This window comes from Myotis daubentonii, chromosome 2, assembly GCF_963259705.1.
Source record: "Myotis daubentonii chromosome 2, mMyoDau2.1, whole genome shotgun sequence".
Lineage (NCBI taxonomy): Eukaryota > Metazoa > Chordata > Mammalia > Chiroptera > Vespertilionidae > Myotis > Myotis daubentonii.
The window spans coordinates 20,261,783-20,282,895 of NC_081841.1; the positions used below are offsets into that span (position 1 = coordinate 20,261,783).

Below are 21,113 nucleotides of genomic sequence, written 5' to 3' on the forward strand. Positions count from 1 at the left end.
GCCGTGTCACATATAGAAATTTTTTGATATTTGCAACCATAGTAAAACAAAGGTATTTTTGATATTTATTTTATATATTTAAATGCCATTTAACAAAGAAAAATCAACCAAAAAAATGGGTTCGCATATCACCTCTGACATGCATGTCATAGGTTCGCTATCACTGGTTTAGGACTTTGACTAGTGAAGGTAGTGGTAAAGTGGTGGTGCGACGGGGTGTGTGTGTGTGTGTGTGTGTGTGTGTGTGTGTGTATGTATAGAAATGGTTTAATGGGTTCTATGCTGAGCCCCTGGTCTATTGTTTTTGGTATACCTGAGCCACAGCCTTTCCCTCTCTCTTCACTTTACCTTTTCCTAAATCAGTAATCCTTAAACCTGTTGTCCACCTGTGGGGCTCTTTAGGAATTATAAGCCTCATCCCCTGGAGATCCTCATTCAGTAGATCTAAGTCAACCCTAAGTATCTATTTAAAAAAAGGACACACACACACACACACACACACACACACACACACACTCTAGTGGCCCGGTGCACTAATTCATGCACATTGAAAGGGAATCAATTAGAAGAAATATTTTAATATCGCTATTTGCCAAGTCCTGGGTGCAGGTATCTGGCTCCCTCCTCCCTCCTGTTAGAGTCTGGGCCGGTGCCCACAGGACACAGCGTCAAGTCCTGCCGGCTCCGCGAGACCCAGAGTCAAGTCCCTGGGCACCCACATGCACCTCGAAATCGTGTGAGACCCAGACCCACTGGCACCAGCGGGGATGCAGCGTCAAGCCCCCATTGGCGCCACGGGACTCCCCTGATGCATCTCTTGGTCAAATCTCTGCCAGCGCTCGCGGGACGCAGTGTAAAGTCCCTGCCCACATGCAGCCTCCTGGTGATCGGTCGTTATGGCATGAGGGCCTCACGACCACAGGCTTTTTATAATATAGGATATAATTGATTTCAGAGAGAAAGGAAGAGGGAGAGATAGAAACATTGATGATGAGAGAGGATCATTAATCAGCTGCCTCCTGCATGCCCCACACCGGGGATCAAACCTGGCTGGTGTGGCTCAGTGATTGAGCATGGATCCATGAACCAGGAGGTCACGGTTCGATTTCCAGACAGGGCACATGCCCACAGTAGGAGGATGTGCAGGAGGCAGCCCATGCAGGAGGCAGCCAATCAATGATTCTCTCTCATCATTGATGTTTCTCTCTCCTTCTCCCTTCCTCTCTGAAATCAATAAAACTATATTTAAACAGAAAAAAGCCAATCTGGGATCCTTTCTATGGACCACAAAACTTCATGTAATCTGGCCCCTGGCTTACTTCACCTCCACTTGCCCATTGGCTTCCACAGCTCTAGCCTCTTTGTTGTTCCCCCTCAGAGCCTTTACACACGGTGCTCACTTTGCTGGTGGTTCACTGGACAGGTGCATGGTTTATTCTCTCACATAACCAGGTCTCTAGGTAAAGGTCACCCGCTCAGTGGCCTGTTCTATCTAAAAGAGCCTGTTTCGCATTCCATTTCTTATCCTGCTTTACTTGGTGCATAGCATTCATCACTACTTAGCCTCGTATCCGTCTACTGCACTGGGATGCAGAAATGAACAAATGGGCAGAGTCCCTGCATCCCAGTGCCTAGAAAAATAGTAGCCTGCCAATAAATACAGGGTGTGGCAAATTAGGTTTACAGTTGTTCATATGTAAAATACCTTAATGAATAAATAATACAAGAATAAGCTATTTTGAGCACTTACCATTGTAAACCTACTTTTGTCATACCATGCACCATTTTGACTGAGTGACTAAACCCTCACCTTTCTTTCCAACAGGAATGCCAAACCTCTCTCATGTTGCTTTGTCTATTTCACTTATCAACCAAGTCTTTGTCCCAGCCTTTGACAGGGCCCCAAGCTTTTCTACAAGGCAGGAATTCCCCAAAAAGATAAATATTGGAGACCCAAAAGGAAAAGAATATCTTCTGAGATTCATACCTTTTCACATAACTAATTCCTTGGGTCCTGGTGACAGTCCTCTGAGGTGAAGTTGCTGTTTCCACATAAAAGGAAACAGGCTTCAAGGAGATCCCACAACCATAGGGAGGAGGTGAGATTTGAACCTGTTTTTTTTTTTTTTTAACCTGGGTTTCTTGACTCATAGTTCAAAATGGGGAAAATAAAGTTCCTGTTGGCAGCATTGGAATATATGCCTCGGTAGGTAGGGTAGAAAATGGTCTTCTCTTTGTTTTTACCATAAGTGAGACTTTAGGATTGCTAGGAGAGAGAATTTTGGTCTCAACATACCCCCTTTCTAATCTCAACTGAAAGAGTTTTTGTCCAGATGCATTTTGGGACATTTCATTAAGGTTAAGTGGTAAGTGCTTTAGAGGGTAGTTAGAATCCCTTTGCTTTTATTTCGTCATTAGGTCAATATTTGGTCACCAAGAGGCTATCAGGTTCTGTTTGCTTGGCTTGAGTTTTTTGGGAAAGTCTTTCAATTCCACTTAGTTTAATTCCTGGAACAATGGTATAACTGGTGTGGTTTAAATATTTAATCTCTCATCACAGTCAACCAGATACAGTCGACAGAAAAGAAAAGAATATCTAGAAAAGAATATCTTTTCAGTTTACCAAGTGCTTTTGTAAAAAGATTCTCACACCAACTTCATGAGCAATAGGGAATCTAAACATTGGGCACAGTGGCATGGGGGAGAATGTCTCAAGAAATGAAATGAAGTTTTAATATGTGAGTAAACGATGCTCAGAGGAATTAACTGCCCATTTAATTGAATTTTTATGGGAGTCCGATAATGAAACTAAATGCAGACTGAGAAGATTATGCTGTTTGAAGTGATAATTAGGATTTGTGTGTGTTCTGTATGTGTGAATGTGTCCTATATGGTGACTTAGGAAAATAAATGCATAGAAAAACACCTTTAAATAAATAGGACTAATTTTCATATGATGAGATTCTAAAAATGTTCTTTAAATTTTTATAGATGTACATCCAAGGAAAATTACTATTTGCCAACTTTATTTTCAATGGTTACAGCACATCTGCTAAAGACCTTCAGAAGCAAATTGTGAAGACAAGGGGTGATTATCATATGGGATATTTCCTACCCAGTGACTTCAGAATCCGGTAGAGTAACTACGCACGTTCTACCTTATCTTACACTTTTAATGAGTAAATCCCAGACAAGGGCTAATTGGGATTTACTTTTGCCTTTATGAGTGATTTTTTCTTTACCTCAAACTTACTTTTGCCTTTATAAGTATTTATCCCTTGCCTCAAATCTTTTCTGGAAAGAGGTAGCTTATTTATTTAAAAGTTCAGTTCAAGGAAACCACTTTCTTATTAACCAGCAAATGTTCCCAAGACTGTTAAGCTAAGCTTAGAAGGAGTCAAACCAATAATTCCTTTAATTACATAGCACAGAGTATGACTTTATGGATGTTAACTTTCTTCTTCATTCTATATGTCTTTTCTGTCAGGGAGGTCATCTAAGTTAACAAATATAACACAACTAGAGGCCCAGTGCATGGGCGGGGTCCCCACAATGAGAATGTACCCAATGGCTGACAGACACTCTAAAGCATCGGTTCTCAACCTGTGGGTTGCGACCCCTTTGGGGGTTGAACGACCCTTTCACAGGGGTCGCCTAAGACCATTGGAAAACACATATATAATTACATATTGTTTTTGTGATTAATCACTACGCTTTAATTATGTTCAATTTGTAACAATGAAAATACATCCTGCATATCAGATATTTACATTACGATTCGTAACAGTAGCAAAATTAGTTATGAAGTAGCAATGAAAATAATCTTATGGTTGGGGGTCACCACAACATGAGGAACTGTATTAAGGGTCACGGCATTAGGAAGGTTGAGAACCACTGCTCTAAAGGGTGAAAATGTTGCTTTTAAACTTAATTGGCTGCTTTCACTCTGATAAAATTATCATGTGAAGCATGTAAATGACCAAACAAAACTTAGACTAATGAATCTAGGGCTTTCTTAGACAACTGCTGTCTTCTATGGGTATATTAACAAATTCTGAAAAACAGTAATAGAAGAAAAATAGGGACAGAAGAAAGAGACAAAGAATTTCACCTTTGGCTAATTCATGTTGCAAACACCAGAATAAAAATGGTACACACAAAAAAAGATACAAAGAAGTACAGATTTTATTAGGGTCTTCTTAAGCTTAGGAGGAACAAAAATAATACAGACATATACAAACCTACTATTGGGTTCTTATAAAGTATTTTAAAAGAGCTGACAAAAATGAAATAGAATAAAATACATAAATCTATCAAAGAAAGTATTGTGTTAAAAATTATAATCTCAAGTTTTCAGGAAGGGTGAGTAAAGTAGTTCTATATAAAACATAAGTAGTCAAAAAGTAAAAATTAAAATATCTCTGAAAGAATATTCTCAAATTATATTAAAAGAAAATACCTAACACTCTCAAAGTATATGAAGCGAAGGCCGACTTTAGAAACTTACTGGGTTAACAAGCCTGAACTCTGTAAGATGGTTCATAACTTTCCCATTTGCAGGGTTCACATTTAACAATGTTAAAAGAGAGAGTGCAAAGGCCCCCACACACTGAGAGCACATTGTACACACACATAAGATGGGTTCACACACTTCTGACTATGTTAAGAAATAAAGTTAAATATGCTCACAGATCCGTGCATTGATACAAGATTACTGATGTTACAACATTTTCGTATTTAGGTGAATACAAAAAGTTATAAATTCTACATGAATCCATATATAAGGCTCACCTATGTAATTCTACATAGTTCATTAGATAAATATGAATGAGAAGAATTGAAGTATAAATTAAAAGTGAATTTATAAGACAGAGCATTTAAATCACGTGGATTTAAAAGGAATCAAAATCCAAAGATCATTCCATCCAGTCTGTTTATCAAAAGAAATATACACATAGTAACATGTATAGTGTTTTGATTTATGCAAACAGGAAAACACTGTGCAAAAAGGAAAACATGAGAAAGAAGAGTGAAAAAAATATATATATACACAATTTACCAGGCAAAAAATAATAGAATTCATGGGATGAAGCATCTCTGTAATGAATGTAGTACAGAACTAATTGTAGGGTTGAGTTCTTCAGAATGAGTCAGTCCTATTTTAAAGAATAACCATTGACCCAATTTTTCTGATGTGACTGGGCTTGGACAAATAGTACATTTTTTAGCTCCTTTCACATGTGGAGTCCTTGATTAGTCAGCAATTATTTCAAACAGGGTCTAAACCTATAGAAATGCCAGTATTACCCAAAGTATACATTTTCAATGTGTATCATAACCCTTTGGATTTGGGGCCATTTCAATCCTTTTCCAACACCCTGTCCTCCAAATTAAACAAAAACATGTATGTGGCTATAGCAATGTCACAGTTATGATGTAAGACCATGCAATGAGTCAACGAGGTCAGAATACTTTAAAAATCCAGAGTAGCAGGGAATGAAAAATCAAGGAACATACTATTTGACAAAACACCTTTGTAAAATGTGACCTATTAGCCTATTTCCACTCTGTCACCCTAGCTTGTTTTCATCAACAACAGCAGATTCTGCAATGCAACCTGCAATGCATCCCACAAGGGATGGTGTGTCTACAAATGATGCTACGTTTCTTTCCAGATCTGAACCTCAAAAAGCGAGTTTAGAGCAATGTGGTAGATCCAAAAGAGTAAAAGAAAAAGGCAGTCTCCAAAATAAGAGTTTAAAATTACTAGCACTGGAGCCAGAGGCAAAGACCAATCCTTTCAGAAACTATGAACAATTAGTTAAATAAGACTGATATTGAGTAGAAACTCTGAGAAAAACAGAAACAAATAATTAATTTGGGAGAGAATGTCTTTTGGTGGCTAAGTTGCTTAACCTAAAAATAGAGATCCAATCCAATAATAAAAGCTACAAGTACAGTTCTCCTCATTGGCAATTATTAACAATATTACATATCACTTTTCTATTGTGACAAATGACTATGTCAATGTCTAGTAATGCTTTATTTTGTTATCCATTCCCATCCCTTTAATTTTAGAAGGATTAACCAATCAATTCTTGCTAAAATGTAGGCACACATACAAAAAAGTGAGTCCTGATGGATGTAGGATGTCTCAGAAACCTCAGGTTATCTTCAGTCTTCATACTCTTGATGGTCCAGGAATGATGCGCGAGTTTAGGTTGGTTCTAGGATAGGCCCAGGGGCCTGGTTTGATCTGGGATCCCTGGGACCATACCTAGAACAAACCCAAACAAAACCAAACTCCTTGGGAGTGCTTTCAGCTCAGACGTCTAGGCTTTTCACTCATGTGGACCTTCAGGGCTGTCTGAGGACCACATGCCAACCTTTTAAGGAACAGTTCTGGAGCTTTCTGCATGTTGCCATTTTTAAAAGCTTTACCACTTTTATTATGTGAATCAGAATGTTACTCCTGTGCCTGAGTGAGCATTACTTAAGTCATAGTATGAATAGAAGGTACTACAGGTTGGTATAATATAAGTGCAGAAAATTCTTTAAGAAATGGAGTTAATTTAAAACTTTCTTGGGAGGAAAAGGATATTATAAAAGAATAAACTTATAGTAATATATTTTGAGAAACTTAAGATACAAACATGAGAGGAAATATCTATTTCTACAATAATATTTCATAGAATATACCCACTTTTAAAGTGCAATTAGAAGTACACACAAGTTAAACACTGTCCTATTGCAATAACATGTTTGATATGTGCCAAATGGAATTCAGTAAATGGGAATGAAAGAAACAAATTTAACTGCTGACAATTAAAATATAGCATTAAAAATACCATTTGCACTTCAATTCATCACACATTTTAGGATATTCATAAAATCAACTCATTCATGCTAAGTTTTTGTATATGTGGACTATGTGGATCTTGTATTCATATCCATTTTCTTTTTTTTTTTTTTGGTTTAGGCAATTACAATGAGTACAATCACTTTTATCCCATAACTATACTTAAGGAGAAATTTTCTCCTTGTACCACCAATCCAAGTTTGGCACCTGACTACCTATTCTGTAATAGCAGTCTCAACTCAAGAAACTGTTTAGATTATCTGTTTTTTAATAACTGTTGTGCCATAATTCCCTTCCAATAGCATGAATAATGGAAAGCTGACTATGGGGCACGACCATAAAATAAGCAGACTGTTTTTAACATATGATTACTTAAACACAATCGGCCTGTTGGTAAAACTAAGCTGTTAGATGCTAGAATACCCCCTTCTAGACAGATTTGAATTTTACTTACAAACATTATAACATGCACATTCATATTTATTTTTCATTCAAGAGAGAAATTATCATGCTTGATTACTTAACACATTAAATAATAATTTAAACATGCAAAATATAGAATTACACTGGGAATTTAGTCATTCAAATATCTGTAATATCATTCTAACATTGATAACTTTTGGCAAGATTTTAACATACAATTAATTGTATGAAAATAAAGATATTGTCTTCTGTGATATCAATAATAAAAGTTTTCTTATTTTCCAGGGCTCAACCTACTTCATGTTTTGGAAATGAAGATATACTTCTCTAAAAATAAAAATTAAACAACATTAAAAAAAAAACCTCACCAAAGAAATTCTTAGCAGCATATGATATCCAGATCAAAGAGAAAGTACTGTAGAAAATGGTCATTTGAATGGACTGGTTTTAATAGGAATAAAAAAATTAGAGGATAAAAATACAGAGAAGGTAAAGTATAAAAACAAAATGGTTCCTTTTGTACAATGAAAGCTCTACTACTTTGAGAAAAGGTACTGATTGTAACTTCACTTATTTTCAGGATAGAAATGAAATAGGTACTAAAGTAATAGATGTTACAAAATTCATGCAGTTAGTATAATCCAGTTTTTGGGGTCTTTACTGAGTCAATTTACTCTTACTTCCTACATTATTCTAGCAGTCTTAGCCACCTTGTTTTCAAAACCAAGCAGACTAGAAGGGGAACTATGAGGATGGAAAAAGGCACACTTAAGCAAGCAGTAATATAAACTGGAGAAATTAGAACTATTAAAAAACAAAGACAACAAAATGAAGAAAGCACAGCAGAATGGAGCCATTTGGTAAAGGGTATATAGCTCTCAATGCCTAATTAGTTTATCACAGCATAATTAACTACTGTTAATAATGACCATTTTGACATCAAAAAAGATTAAATAAAATGCATTTCATATATTGTTTAAGAGGATAGCAATGCATATTAAGTTTTAAAGATTCCCTTCAACACCTATTTCAAAAAATTTTAATGCTTAATTTAAGCGCTATAGAAAACTGGGGTATAAAGAATGACTCATTCCCCCAAAATTCAGAAACCCAGTTCACGGGTAATTCTACTAAATTACCCATGCATGTTTAGTCTCAAACCAATAGTTCTAGAATATAAATCTTGATGAACAGAGTTGAAAGCACGTTTACAGTGCTGTATGTTTTAAGTCTATACACTATACTAAGAACAACTAAGAACAAAATGTTTAACATTGTCCTAAAATATACACAATTTATGCAAGGATGTTAGTAAAATTTTCTTTCAGAGCTTAATTCATTAATGGAGAGTCCTAGAAATATCAATATATAAAAATGAATTAATACTTCAAATATATGGCAATCACATATACAACCAAATGTTTTTAGCAAGTTTAGTAAAGAACTAAGAGGCAAACAAAAGTATGCTAAGCAGCCAAACAGGTTCCATAAAGTCCATGCACGCCACTGACAGAAAAGCCCCTTAGCCTTCTTTCAGTCTACTTACTCTTATTTTAGACACAATTCTAGCAAGCTTGGCAATCTGGTTTCCCAGTCCACAGCAGATTAGAAGCAGCAAATTAGGGGCTAGTGCAGGATGCAGGCACAGAAGACAGGAGCAAAAAGTGACAGCTGATTATACGGGAAAACAGAGAAACTGTGAAAAACAAACATGACTCAAAAGCATAGCAATACAGGACCATGCAGGAAAGGGGCATTATATGTCTCAGGAGCCTCCTGAGGGCGAGTTTCTGATTACCACTCCATAATTGATGTTCTTAAAGATGACAAAAAAAAAGTTAAAATTATATACTAAAAGAGAAGTAGAAAGTACATTGTAGAAAATTTCACACTGTACTGTTAAAAAAGTTTATTAAATGGATTTGCCTCAGTTACCCAAAAAATTAACTTATACAAGTTAGTTATCATCAATGATTACAGATAAATCAACTGTTACTATACTTAGGGTATTTCCTCATATTTTTTCCTCTAAAATATTTATAGCTTTATTTTCTAATATAATGTAAATTGCACAGATATGTTCTTATAAATATAACTGAGAGAATAAATCAACTTTTATTTTATGCTTTGTCTAGTTGTCATTCATGGCATGATACCTACTTTAATTCAAATAATGAGTTGGCTGAGCTATACCAATCTTATGGTATTTAGTTCCTGTTTCCTTGTTTTGTTTAGGTAAAGAAACAATACACGATGATTAATACAAATCAACTGAGCCTTCCTTCCCACATGATTTCTCAATAATGTATCAAAATATTTCATATTTTACAGTAGTGATGGGGTATAAGTCACCAGAGTGAAATGACCTCCAAGATCCCTTAACACTTGATTTATAATTTTGTGAAATGTAGATGAACTTGAATCTTTTTATGCTTTAATATTAAAAGCTTTACCACTTTTATTATGTGAATCAGAATTACTATTTTTTTAATGAAAACTGAACTTTTAATTTTTGACTTATTTTACAAATATATTTATGACCAGATCTTGTTTTTTTTTTTTTTTTAGCCTCAATAGTTTTACTTTTAAATACTTCTGAGAAGTCAGAATCACAAACATCATTTAGCAATCTAGAGATTTGGGTTTTGCTGGAAAAACTTCCTGTGAAGTTATTAAGTTAGCTGTATCCACAGCTTTTAAATGATGGATCTGTGATTTAAACTCAGGCTTATCCTTCTGCATTAAACACTTAAGCCAATATTCTTAAATTTCCTTACTAATTGGTCTTAAATATGTTTCTTTTGACCTGCTTGTCTCCCATAACTTCAAACTTGAGTCAATGTATTATTTCCCAATAAAGTATATTCAGATATTGTAAGTACAATTAGACTTTAAGAGGACTTAACTTATGAAGTCAGATAATAGAGAAAACTTGTGAATATAAGCAGAGGACCACAAATTGAACACTAGGAAGAGTCTGGCACTAGTCAGACCAGATATGTAGTTTTAATGAAAGCTGAAAGAAAATAATTTAAGATATAATTGTCACCAGATCATTTATTGTCATGATTTTCCTAACTATAGACAAAGCATAAAAATTCTGTCTTCAAGACTGACTTAAATAGTTTTTTTAAAAACATCCTTGCATTAAATACTAGGTTTAAAACAAACTATGGAAATGTTTGTATTAAAAGCTGTCAGCCCTGGTAAGGTGTGGCTCAGTTGGTTGAGTGCTGTCCCATCAACCGAAAGGCTGCTAGTTTGATTCCAGGTTGCGGCCTCGATCTCCAGTGGGAGGGTGTGCGGGAAGCAGCCGGTGGATGTCTGTCTGTCTCTCTCTCTCTCTCTCTCTCTCTTTCTCTCTCCTTCCCTCCCTTATTCTCTAAAAATCAATGAAAACATATCATATTTAAAAATAGAAAAGATAAAAGCTGTTAGGATATTACTCCTAATAAGAATTATCCTGTCAAAATATTATTGTTAAAATTGGAAAGCACAATTACAAATTTTCCCCACAAAATATTTTCCCCACAGGGTTTCTTTTGTATGTGGGTTAGCAGCTATTAAAACTAGTCAAGAGCCTAATAAGACAAAGTGAAATATTCTCAGAAAAGTAACAAACAAGGATATCTACTTATATTACATTGGCGTATTTTACTTCTTCAGGTATTCATTGGAAGGAAGCATAAAGTCTAACATAGAGGTTCTTAGATTTTTACTGGGCATAAACACCACCTAGGTCTTATTCCAAAATAACTAAGAATAATTGGGAGGCTGGTTCTATGTCTGCATTTGAAAAATAAGACGTCCAATTTATTCTATTATAGGTGCCCCATGAAAAAATGGAGAAACACTGACTTCTAGATTATTATAAGTTAGTAATTTTCACAGGAAAGATAATATCTTATCTTGAAAATATTTTAAAAGATGAAAGAAAATTTGAAAATTACACACACCAAAAAAACATTAAATTAAAATTTTAAGATCCTTATATCATGATTTCACCAAGCAAAATTTTCACTGAACTAATTAACTAGTGAATAAAATAAATCAGACTGGAAAATTACAAATTCTTTTTTTAAAAAAATGTATTGTTATTGATTTAAGACAGTAAGGGAGGAGGAGAGATAGAAACATCAATGATGAGAGAGAATAATTGATTGGCTACCTCCTGCACACCCCCACTGTGGCTTGAGCCCACAACCTAGGCATGTGCCCCTGACTGGAATCAAACCTGGGACCCTTTAGTCCGCAGGTTGACGCTCTATCCAGGGCGAAGGTTACAAATTCTTGATTAAATTAGCCCTTCACATTTAAAAAGTATCCCCTTAGAGAGCATTGAATAAAACTGGTAGAATATTATGAAGATATTTTTTCCCACACTGGTGTAATAAAAAACAAAATATAACAAAATTAAAAAGTATTAATCTCGAATTCTTCCTGTGTAAGATTATAGATTAAGAGAAAGATTATCAAATTTTTCCTTAGTTATTTCTTCTAAATCCAAGGAAAAAAGGAGTTTACAAACTAATTTAAAAAGAAAGTAAACTTGCCCTGGCTGGGCGGCGTAGTTGGTTGAAGCGTTGTCCCATACACTGAAAGGTTGCAGGTTCGATTCCTGGTCAGGGCACACACCTAGACTAAGGGTTTGATCCCTGGTTGGGCACCTTTGGGAGGCAGCCAATGGATATTTATCGCTCTCCCACTCCTCTCTCCGCTCTCTCTAAAATCTATGAAGCATATCCTCAGGCTAGGATTAAAGAAAAGAAAGTAAACTCTAAATGTTATTACTATTTCTGAGTTGTAAACTAGGCCTACTCTTAGGAACTGCTCCTAAGAGCTTAAATATGGATGTCACAGAATTTTTGGCAACTGGCAGAATAACGTATAATACAAAGGATCTCTACCATTCAAGTAAAGCAGAAACAAGTTTTTCCTCAGGATAAAAAATAAATTTCTTTAGATTATTGAAAAAAACCCATAAACCCTTTAGTATGAAAATTTACTCTAAGTGCTAAGTTGTAGGAGTCTGCATGTGCTTCTTAACTCTAAAGATAATTTAGATTCATTATGTAATTTTCTTTCTAGGGCAGCAGCATAAATTGAATTATCGCTACATTTTCCCCAAATAACATCTACACACTATGTCAGTGCATGGAAGCTATAGGTTTCAAAACACAATATACTCCTGAAAATATCACTCTTTGAAAATGCAATCATGGCCCTGGCAGGGCAGCTCAATTGGTTAGAGTGTCACCCCGATAAGCCAACGTTGTGGATCTGATCTCCTGTCAGTGCACGTACAAGTATCAACCAGTGAATGCATGAATAAGTGGAACAACAAATCAATGTTTCTCTCTTTCTCTCCCTTCCTCTCTCTCTCTCAAATCAATAAAAGCAAATAAATAAATAAAATGCAATCACAACACAAAACAGATGCTACTGTATAATTTGGAAAGCAACCTCTTTTAAGAGGTAGTTTGTAAATGAAGTATTAAGTATTAAGGAGGCAAGGATGCTTTCCAGGAAGCTGACAGGATGTTTCCAGAATCTTATTCAGGTGGAGAGGGGATAGCCTAAAGCAAGAAATCAGCAGCATGGTGGCCTGCTTATCTAGACGAACTGATAAAAAGAACTTTCTGCAAAGTTGGGGATGAGGTCTTGGACCACAGGGATCCCACTTTGAAATCAGCTCTTCTGATTGCAATGAAAACAGAAAAAGGTAAACACACAAAAATGTAAAAGGATAATGCTTAAAATGGCACGCTTTAAAAAACATCAGAAAATCTTAAAATTAACTGCTGAATACACATTAACAAGGAAAACATAAGAAACATGTCATAACCCAAGTACCTTTAAAATAAAACTATTTTTTAGTTCCAAACCTCAGTACACATCAATTGCATGAGATCTTTTTTTTTATTTTATTTAGAACCTGTATCTTTGTTTTAAGACGTGGTATAAACAAAGTAAAATACAAACAACTTGTTATTAACATAACAACTGCAGTTATTAACTGTGAGAAAACAGTAAAAAAGAGTCATATGTTCTTGCGACAGAATTATCCCAGTCATTTTGTGATAGCAAATTCTGGCAAGAAATGATAAATTCACTTGTTATGAAAAGTACTTAAAGAATTTCCAAAACTGATCAGTTGTGCTGCAAGTAAAACAGCAATTATTCATAAGAGCCCTTACCTTTCTCTTATTGTCCTAAAAGATCTGCCATACAGGTAATTACTATTTTCAGATCAGTTGTTTAAACCAGATTCTTCCTGTAAAATCATACCTTAGCTTTATATATAATAAACTTACACTCATTTTCCCTTTCCAGTGGAATATCTAGTCTTGAAGCTAAAAAACACTTTCATAAAAGGAATAATTTAAAATCCTTCATGTAAATCTTGGTTCTTCTTTTTCTTCTACCTCACTTGTATTTTCTTCTAACTGATCTTCCTCCTCGTCACCAAAAGTCTGTTCCTGCATAGCGGTAAAGGACAGAGACCGAGCAGCCACTTCGGCAGCGAGACCAGCAGTGAAGGAAAAATCCGGTGACAGCTGCAGCCGCGCCAGCCTCTGCCTGATGGAGGGCTGTGGTGAGTCCCTGGGAACTGGATGGGCAGCGATCAGGTCACCACCATCTGCCTGCTGAGAGTCATCTTCACTTTCCCACAGACACGCTCTTTTTTCAGCTCCTTGCAGGAAGCCTTCATGTGTAAAATTGTCTTTATTTTTACCATCTAGAGGGTTTTCACACAAATACTCAGTCCTACTACATATTTCATCATCAGTTATGGAGGGTTTACTACTTTCTTCTTCAATATCATTTTTACCAACTTTCCCCATATCTGAATCCATTGATGGTTCTGAATTACTTATGGGTTCCATTGGGTCTACAGGAGACAAGGATTTCAACACAGCTTTAAAGGAAAAAAAAGCAAAAAGAAAGAAAGAAAAATAATAACTAAGGACCCAGAAATAATTTAAACTTTAATTTAAACTCCCAGTAGATTTTTTTCTTATAAAGAACAAGAAATAAAGGCTAAGTAAAACTTTCTAGTAAAATCAATATAAACTTATAAATCCAAAGAACTTTATAAGAGATAAAATGCCTAAGAAATGAAATGAGACAGGGTTATGATGAAGATTTTAAAATACACCTCATGTATTCTCTTATCCAAAATATTAAAGCATTGATTCTCTAAGTGTGGTCCTTGAACTAATAGCATCAGTCAGCATCCCCTAGGAATTTGGCAGAAATGCAAATTCTCAGGCCCCACCCCAGACCTACTAAATTGGAAGATGGGGTTGGGGACCAGATATGTCGATAAGCCTTCCACCTTGTACTGATGCATACTAAATTTTGAGGACCACAGCATTAAGAAATAAGCAGCATGGCTTTCACTGATAATATGTGAGATAAAAAGCCCAAGTAATCCAGATAATCATATTTTCAACACACATATATATAAGTTAAAATAGCATGGAAAACAAACGTAACATACAATTCAATTTACTTGCCAACCACCTAACAAGACCCTGATGAAAGTAAAGCTGTAACTTCTATACATTTTGTAATGTCACAGAAAAATATATAATGAAATAAAATCTGCACTCAAGACCAACTACTGTACAAAGCATAATACATAAATATAATATATAACCATACGGCAGAAGTTGTCCTTTCAAGGCAAATGAAGTTTTATTTAGCCCCTCTTGAAGTTAGTAGGCAGTGGGTTGCTTGCTAGGCAGTCTCTCCTCCCAGTATGAGGGGTTAGTACAATACAATATATTATGAAGCATGGCGGAAGAAATAAAAAAGTACATCTTGAAGATCTGGCGCTTATTTAAAAATTATTTTGTAAAATGTGTCCATTTGCAAGAAACAGATCCCTAAGCTGCAGTAACTCCACTAGAGAAGCAGCGACAACAGGTTCCAGTGCAGAATTTCCCTCTCTAATTCCATTCGGACTTTACCCCTGTAGGCAGAGATGAAAACAACTCTGGAAGATGTACCGAAAAACTTCATGGGAAAAGCACTTTATGGTATCAGCAGCTTTTTACTTAATTTCACAAACTAAATCAGCATTGTTGCCTTTTCAAATGTAAACTATCAAAGCACGTACCTGAAAAAGAGACACATTTCTCAGTGTTCTCTTTGCCCATATTGTCAATAGGATAATTTTAAAGCTACATGAAGAAAACACTAAACAATAAAAAAGGATACAAGTTTATATATAATGCTATTTTCAGTCTTCACATGCAGTTTTAATCTATAAATATGCTGGTTTAAAGAATGCAACATACATTAGAAGTTGACTGATATTCCTGATAATTGCTAATTAAATGGGGCAGGGGAGTAATACAAGTGTATTAAATTAACACTGCTAGAATATAAGCCTCCAGGAGTGTAGGGATTTTTGTCTCTTGATTTATGTGTTAGGAATATAAAACAATGAACAGTGTTAAGAACTACTTGTTGAAGAAAGAATTTGTTGAATGAATACTATGAAGGATAATAAAACCCTTATTTAAGGAGACTGTATTACAGAGGAAAAAAAAAAATCCAACGCATAGAAAACAACAGTGCCTAAAACATTAATACTCTTAATCTATGAGTTATGTAGGCCCAATATATAAGCAGGTAACAGGAACTCAATTTTTACTGCTGCTTCTAGGAAGATCCTAATCTCCTATGTGCTTTGCTGCTCAGACTTGCTTTCATTTTGCTACAGTGCCTTTCTGGCATGAGGGTCTGCATTGGTAGGAAAGGTGGCAGGGCTGCAGGATTCAGAGGAGACTGGTGGCGAGGACAGCCTGGAGAAGAGAGATGTCTAGTAAAGGGATCAGCATGAGTGGTTTTCATGAATAAAAATAGTGAATTTGTGGAACCATAATCCGATAAATATAACTGGAGGAAGATATCTATATTGGAAATAGTGGGACATATAATTGGGAATGATGGACTCATATGATGGAAAGGCTTAACACCAGGAAAAGGAGTTTAGATGTAATACAATAAAAAGGGGGGCACTGCTGTAGGTTTTGTAGTTGTTGTTTGTTAAAATATATTTTTATTGATTTCAGAGAGGAAGGGAGAGGGAGATAGAAACATCAATGATGAGAGAGAATCATTGATTGAAACATCAATGATGAGAGAGAATCATTGATTGGCTGCCTCCTACATGCCCCCCACTGGGATTGAGCCAGCAACCCAGGTATGTGCCCTTGACTAGAATCGAACCCAGGACCTTTCAGTCTGCAGACCAATGCTCTATCCACTGAACCAAACTGGCCAGGGCTGCTGTAGGTTTTTAAGTAGAGAGCTATTGTCAATTTGCTGTTTGAGAAATATCTAGACCAGTGATGGTGAACCTTTTGAGCTCGGCGTGTCAGCATTTTGAAAAACCCTAACTTAATTCTGGTGCCATGTCACATATAGAAATTTTTTTATATTTGCAACCATAGTAAAACAAAGATTTATATTTTTGATATTTATTTTATATATTTAAATGCCATTTAACAAAGAAAAATCAACCAAAAAAATGAGTTCGTGTGTCATCTCTGACACGCGTGTCATAGGTTCGCCATCACTGATCTAGACCTTGCAAAGTTAGAAGCTATCGTTGAAGTTTAGACACTATTTCTAAGGATAGCTTAGAAGACAAAGATACTGAAATGGAAGTCAACTAAGGCTATTATAATACACTAGAGGCCTGTTGCAGGAAGATTCCTGCAAGAATAGGGCTTCCTCAGGCCTATTCCTGCAAGAATAGGGCTTCCTGTGGCTGGAGCAAAGCAGAGAAGGGAGCGAAGCCCGGGGAGGCTGCCTCAGCTCCCTCCCGTCTCCGCTGCCTCGGCTCCCTCCCTTTTCTGCCGCTTCACTCCCTTCTGCAGCGCTTGGCTTCCTTCTATGCTGTCTTCAGTCTTCACTCCACGTGCCTGCGTATGCAAATTAACCACCATCTTTGTTGGGTTAATTTGCATACTCGATCTGGCTGGTGGGCATAATGGAGGGATGGTCAATTTGCATGTTTCTCTTTTATTAGTGTAGATGAGCATAATCTAATGAGGACCTGGGCTATGAAAGAGGTCAATCGAAAGAAGGAGGAAGGATAAAATAAAAAAAGTACGTGTGGACAAAGGAGAATCAAAATGGTAGGGCTCCTAAGAGGACCCTGAGGAACTTTCCAGAAGTTAACTAACCTATATATTTCGAGTAAAAAGAGAAAGGGAAAAGAAGACAACTGATTTTGAGGCTCTATATACTCTAAAATAGAAGGGAAGTCCCTCTACCTTCTTAGAAATTAATTCTTCATCTAGAAATTAGCTAGTTTAATATTGTCAAGTATTAAGCTTCCCCTCATTCCCTTCCCTGCCTCCCAAGAAGTTCAACTAAAGACGGGTGGGAAACATAGAGGAGTTAAGGCTAATCTTAGGTCAGTGGTCGTCAAACTGTGGCTCATGAGCCACATGCGGCTCTTTGGCCCCTTGAGTGTGGCTCTTCCACAAAATACCGACTTCTGCGCATGGGCCACAAAGTTTCAATTGCACTGTACATGCACGCCCACATGTGGTATTTTGTGGAAGAGCCACACTCAAGGGGCCAAAGAGCCGCATGTGGCTCGCGAGCCGCAGTTTGACGACCACTGTCTTAGGTATTGACAGTCATCCAGGTTTGTCCAAATCCAAGTATGGAAACAGTGTGCACAGAAGCAGGCTCTCAACTCCCATCCACTACAGTGTTCAAATCCCTGAGTAACCTAAACGATGTAGCGAAGGGCCTAGGTCTCTTAGTCCATTTGTTTCAACAGCGAACCCAATTATTTGTGTTTCACTGAGGTATTTATAATATCCACATAAAGAGAACAGAGTTTAGAATCTCAAATACATAAAATTTGAAAACACTCTAATTTATTCAACTCACTGTCCATTCCAAAACAAATTCAGTCAAAAAATCAAATAACTGATGAAAAGTGTGATTTTTATATTCCATTTCATTACATACCTACTCTTTAATTGAACAAATTGATTTTGTATCTAGAAGAAAAAGTACTATACTTACTGGTGGATCCCTAAAATTAGAGTCATAAGAATTCTGTAACCAAAATAAGATTCAGTTAAAGAAAAATCCCCTACACTGAAATAACCTTTTACTCTGAAGTCAGTGCTTACCGTGATCACTAAATAGAAGTTGCTTCCACTTCTGCCTTTCTGCCTCTGATGCTTTGAATCCCAGCACAGATTTTAATTCTTGGAGTACCCTCTTGGATTCTTCATGCTCACGCTTCTGTCTCTCTCTGTCTTCTTGAGACAAGTAATAAAAATCATCCTTTCTTAAATCACTGTCCATATCTAAATCATCTACATAAGCTTCTAATTCCTGAAAATGAATAAAAGAAAAAGAACTTTACTTCAAGCAGATGATTTTCTAGCAGTATTTATTTATTTGCACCTACCCTTCTCCAAGATTAAAAAAGGAGGACTCTTAGCACAGGTCAGTAAAACACAGTTGGGCAAAGAAAGCAAACATAGATAAGTGGACATCTTAAAAAAACTTAATTTGATACTATAAAGGGTTTTAAGTAAGGAAGTTTAATAACTCAATCGTTATTTTTCTACTTTGATACCATTCTACAGATCTAGTAAAGGTTACAGTGATTAGCTCTGTCAAAACCAATCAAAATTAGCCCGGCTGATGGTTGGGGAGGTGGTCAGGTATATTAGTCCTCTTGTGGTAGAATTTGTGGTGCTTTCTGAGGTCCCAGGAAGTCTGAACACTATTCCTAGGATTGTGGAACACCTCATCTATGGCTCTCCATATCACTAAGGCAGATGGAAGGATCCCTGCTTACCCAGACTCCCTTGCAGTTATGGTTCAGACAAACAACTGAGATCCTCTAATCAGATGTATCTGGATCAGATCTGATTCAGAAGTATGTTATAAAAGAAGCAGGCATCTCATGGAATCCACTCTGGTAAGAATGGTGGCAAAAAAGTTTCCAGAGGCAGAAGTTCTAAAGGTAGCATTGAAGGAGCAAGTGGCAATGTCTGTGCCCAGTGACTTACAGTGGTGTTGCCACTGTAAAAGTTCTTTTGAGTGATTTTAGCTTTTTACCCCAGCCTAGTTCAAGCCTGATTACCTGGCCCTCTGAATGTTCCGTGAGGTATCTAATGTTTTTTATTTATTATTATTATTTAAAAAATATATATTTTATTGATTTTTTACAGAGAGGAAGGGAGAGAGGTAGAGAGTTAGAAACACCGATGAGAGAGAAACATCGATCAGCTGCCTCCTGCACACTCCCCACTGGGAATGTGCCCGCAACCAAGGTATATGCCCCTGACCGGAATCGAACTTAAGACCTTTCAGTCTGCGGGCCGACGCTCTATCCACTGAGCTAAACTGGTTAGGGCTATCTTATGTTTTTTTTAAAAAATTTATTCTTTGTTAAACTAAGTAGGGTTGATTTCCCTTTGCAATTAAGGATACTGAATAGACTACATGACCTAAGGAAAACTTCCTGAGCAAAAGAAATCTTTGTCAATATCGAAAGTGAGGCATAACATAAATGCAGTCAAATGCACAAGATGAATGTATAAAATTTTTAGATATGTATACATGGTGGTAGATCAAGATAAAAACATTTCCAGTATCTCAGAAAGGTACCTTTGCCAAGGCACTATTTTTTAATGTGCTTTATCACTTTTAAGTGTCTAAAAAATGGATTAAAATTCAAGGCACTAAGAACTAATGATTTGATATATATTTAATACATTATACTGTGATTTTGAAGCTCATTAGAAACATAAATTCTACAATGTCACTTACAGAGAGCAATAGGTAAGTTTCACATGTGCAACTCTCCTTTATGCGAAACAAGCAATTTTCACCCTTACCTGCTCCTCAGGGATTGGATCTTTGTCTGCAATGTGTAGAGTAGGCTGCAGCACAGGTACCACAGTACAGCGTGGGCTTTCACATGCTATTTCAGGTTTGCCTTAAAAAGAAACAGGCCACACAGAAATGAGTGAATATCTGATTAACAACCAAAATACCGAACAATTCCTTCACCTCAAAACATTTATTTATACTGCCTCTTTATACCATATTCCTCCTTCCATATCTAATTCCCAGTAATCATTGATATGTTTTCTGTTCCTATTAAAATTTACTATTTTAAGAATGTCATATAAATGGAATCATATAGTATATGGTGATTTAAGTCTGGCCTCTTTTGATTAACATAATGCATTAGAGATTCCTCCATCTTATTATTTTTTTTTTTTGTTAATCCTCAACAAGAATATTCTTCCGTCAACCATTTTGTTGTTGTTTTATTTTAGAGAGAGTGGGAGGGGGAGAGACAGAGAGGAGAGGAATGTCAATGTAAGAGAGACACATCGATTGGTTGCCTTCCATACGTGCCCTGACCAGGGCCAAGGATCAAGCCTGCAACTGAGATATATGCCCTTGACTGGACCCAAACCCGAGACCCTTCAGTCTGCGACCAAAGCTCTGTCCACTGAGCCAAACTGGCTAGGCTCCTCATCTTCTTGATGTATCAGTTTATTTCTTTTTATATGGATGGATGTAACAATTTATTCACGAGCAGAAGGGCACAAGCTTCTTTTAGGTTTTAGTGATTATGAATAAAGCCACTATAAATATATATTTGTGTATAGGTTTTTGTGTGAACATCAAGCTTTTATATCTCTAGGGTAAATATCTAGGAATAATATTACTGAGTCATTTGGTGTGTGTATGCTTAACAGTGGGAAAAATTTTGATGAGGAAAGGGTATTTATATAATCTTAAAGTATTATTTTCA

At 36.3% G+C, this 21,113-nt stretch overlaps 2 protein-coding genes across 9 annotated transcripts in view; one reads left to right on the forward strand and one right to left on the reverse strand.

The window, feature by feature from the left end:
* Nucleotides 1–7,663, forward strand: part of LOC132227168 (uncharacterized protein C3orf20-like) — a 58,180-nt gene extending 50,517 nt beyond the window's left edge. Inside the window, exons 9-10 of the mRNA XM_059681972.1 lie at nt 2,992–3,134; nt 7,568–7,663. Coding sequence (XP_059537955.1) covers nt 2,992–3,134; nt 7,568–7,613 — 189 coding nt within the window. The 3' untranslated portion in view covers nt 7,614–7,663. The remainder of the gene's footprint in view (nt 1–2,991; nt 3,135–7,567) is intronic.
* The window catches only part of VEZT (vezatin, adherens junctions transmembrane protein), a 76,515-nt gene continuing 59,569 nt past the window's right edge, over nt 4,168–21,113 (reverse strand). For 6 of the 8 annotated variants that reach the window (XM_059681957.1, XM_059681956.1, XM_059681960.1 and 3 more), the window contains 3 exons: nt 20,182–20,282; nt 18,457–18,664; nt 4,168–14,201 (listed from right to left, as the gene is read on the reverse strand). In XM_059681957.1, coding sequence (XP_059537940.1) covers nt 13,675–14,201; nt 18,457–18,664; nt 20,182–20,282 — 836 coding nt within the window. In that variant the 3' untranslated portion in view covers nt 4,168–13,674. Of the gene's footprint in view, nt 14,202–14,247; nt 15,261–15,325; nt 15,488–18,456; nt 18,665–20,181; nt 20,283–21,113 lie in introns of those variants that run through there. The other 2 variants (XM_059681959.1, XM_059681958.1) reach the window with 2 other exon arrangements.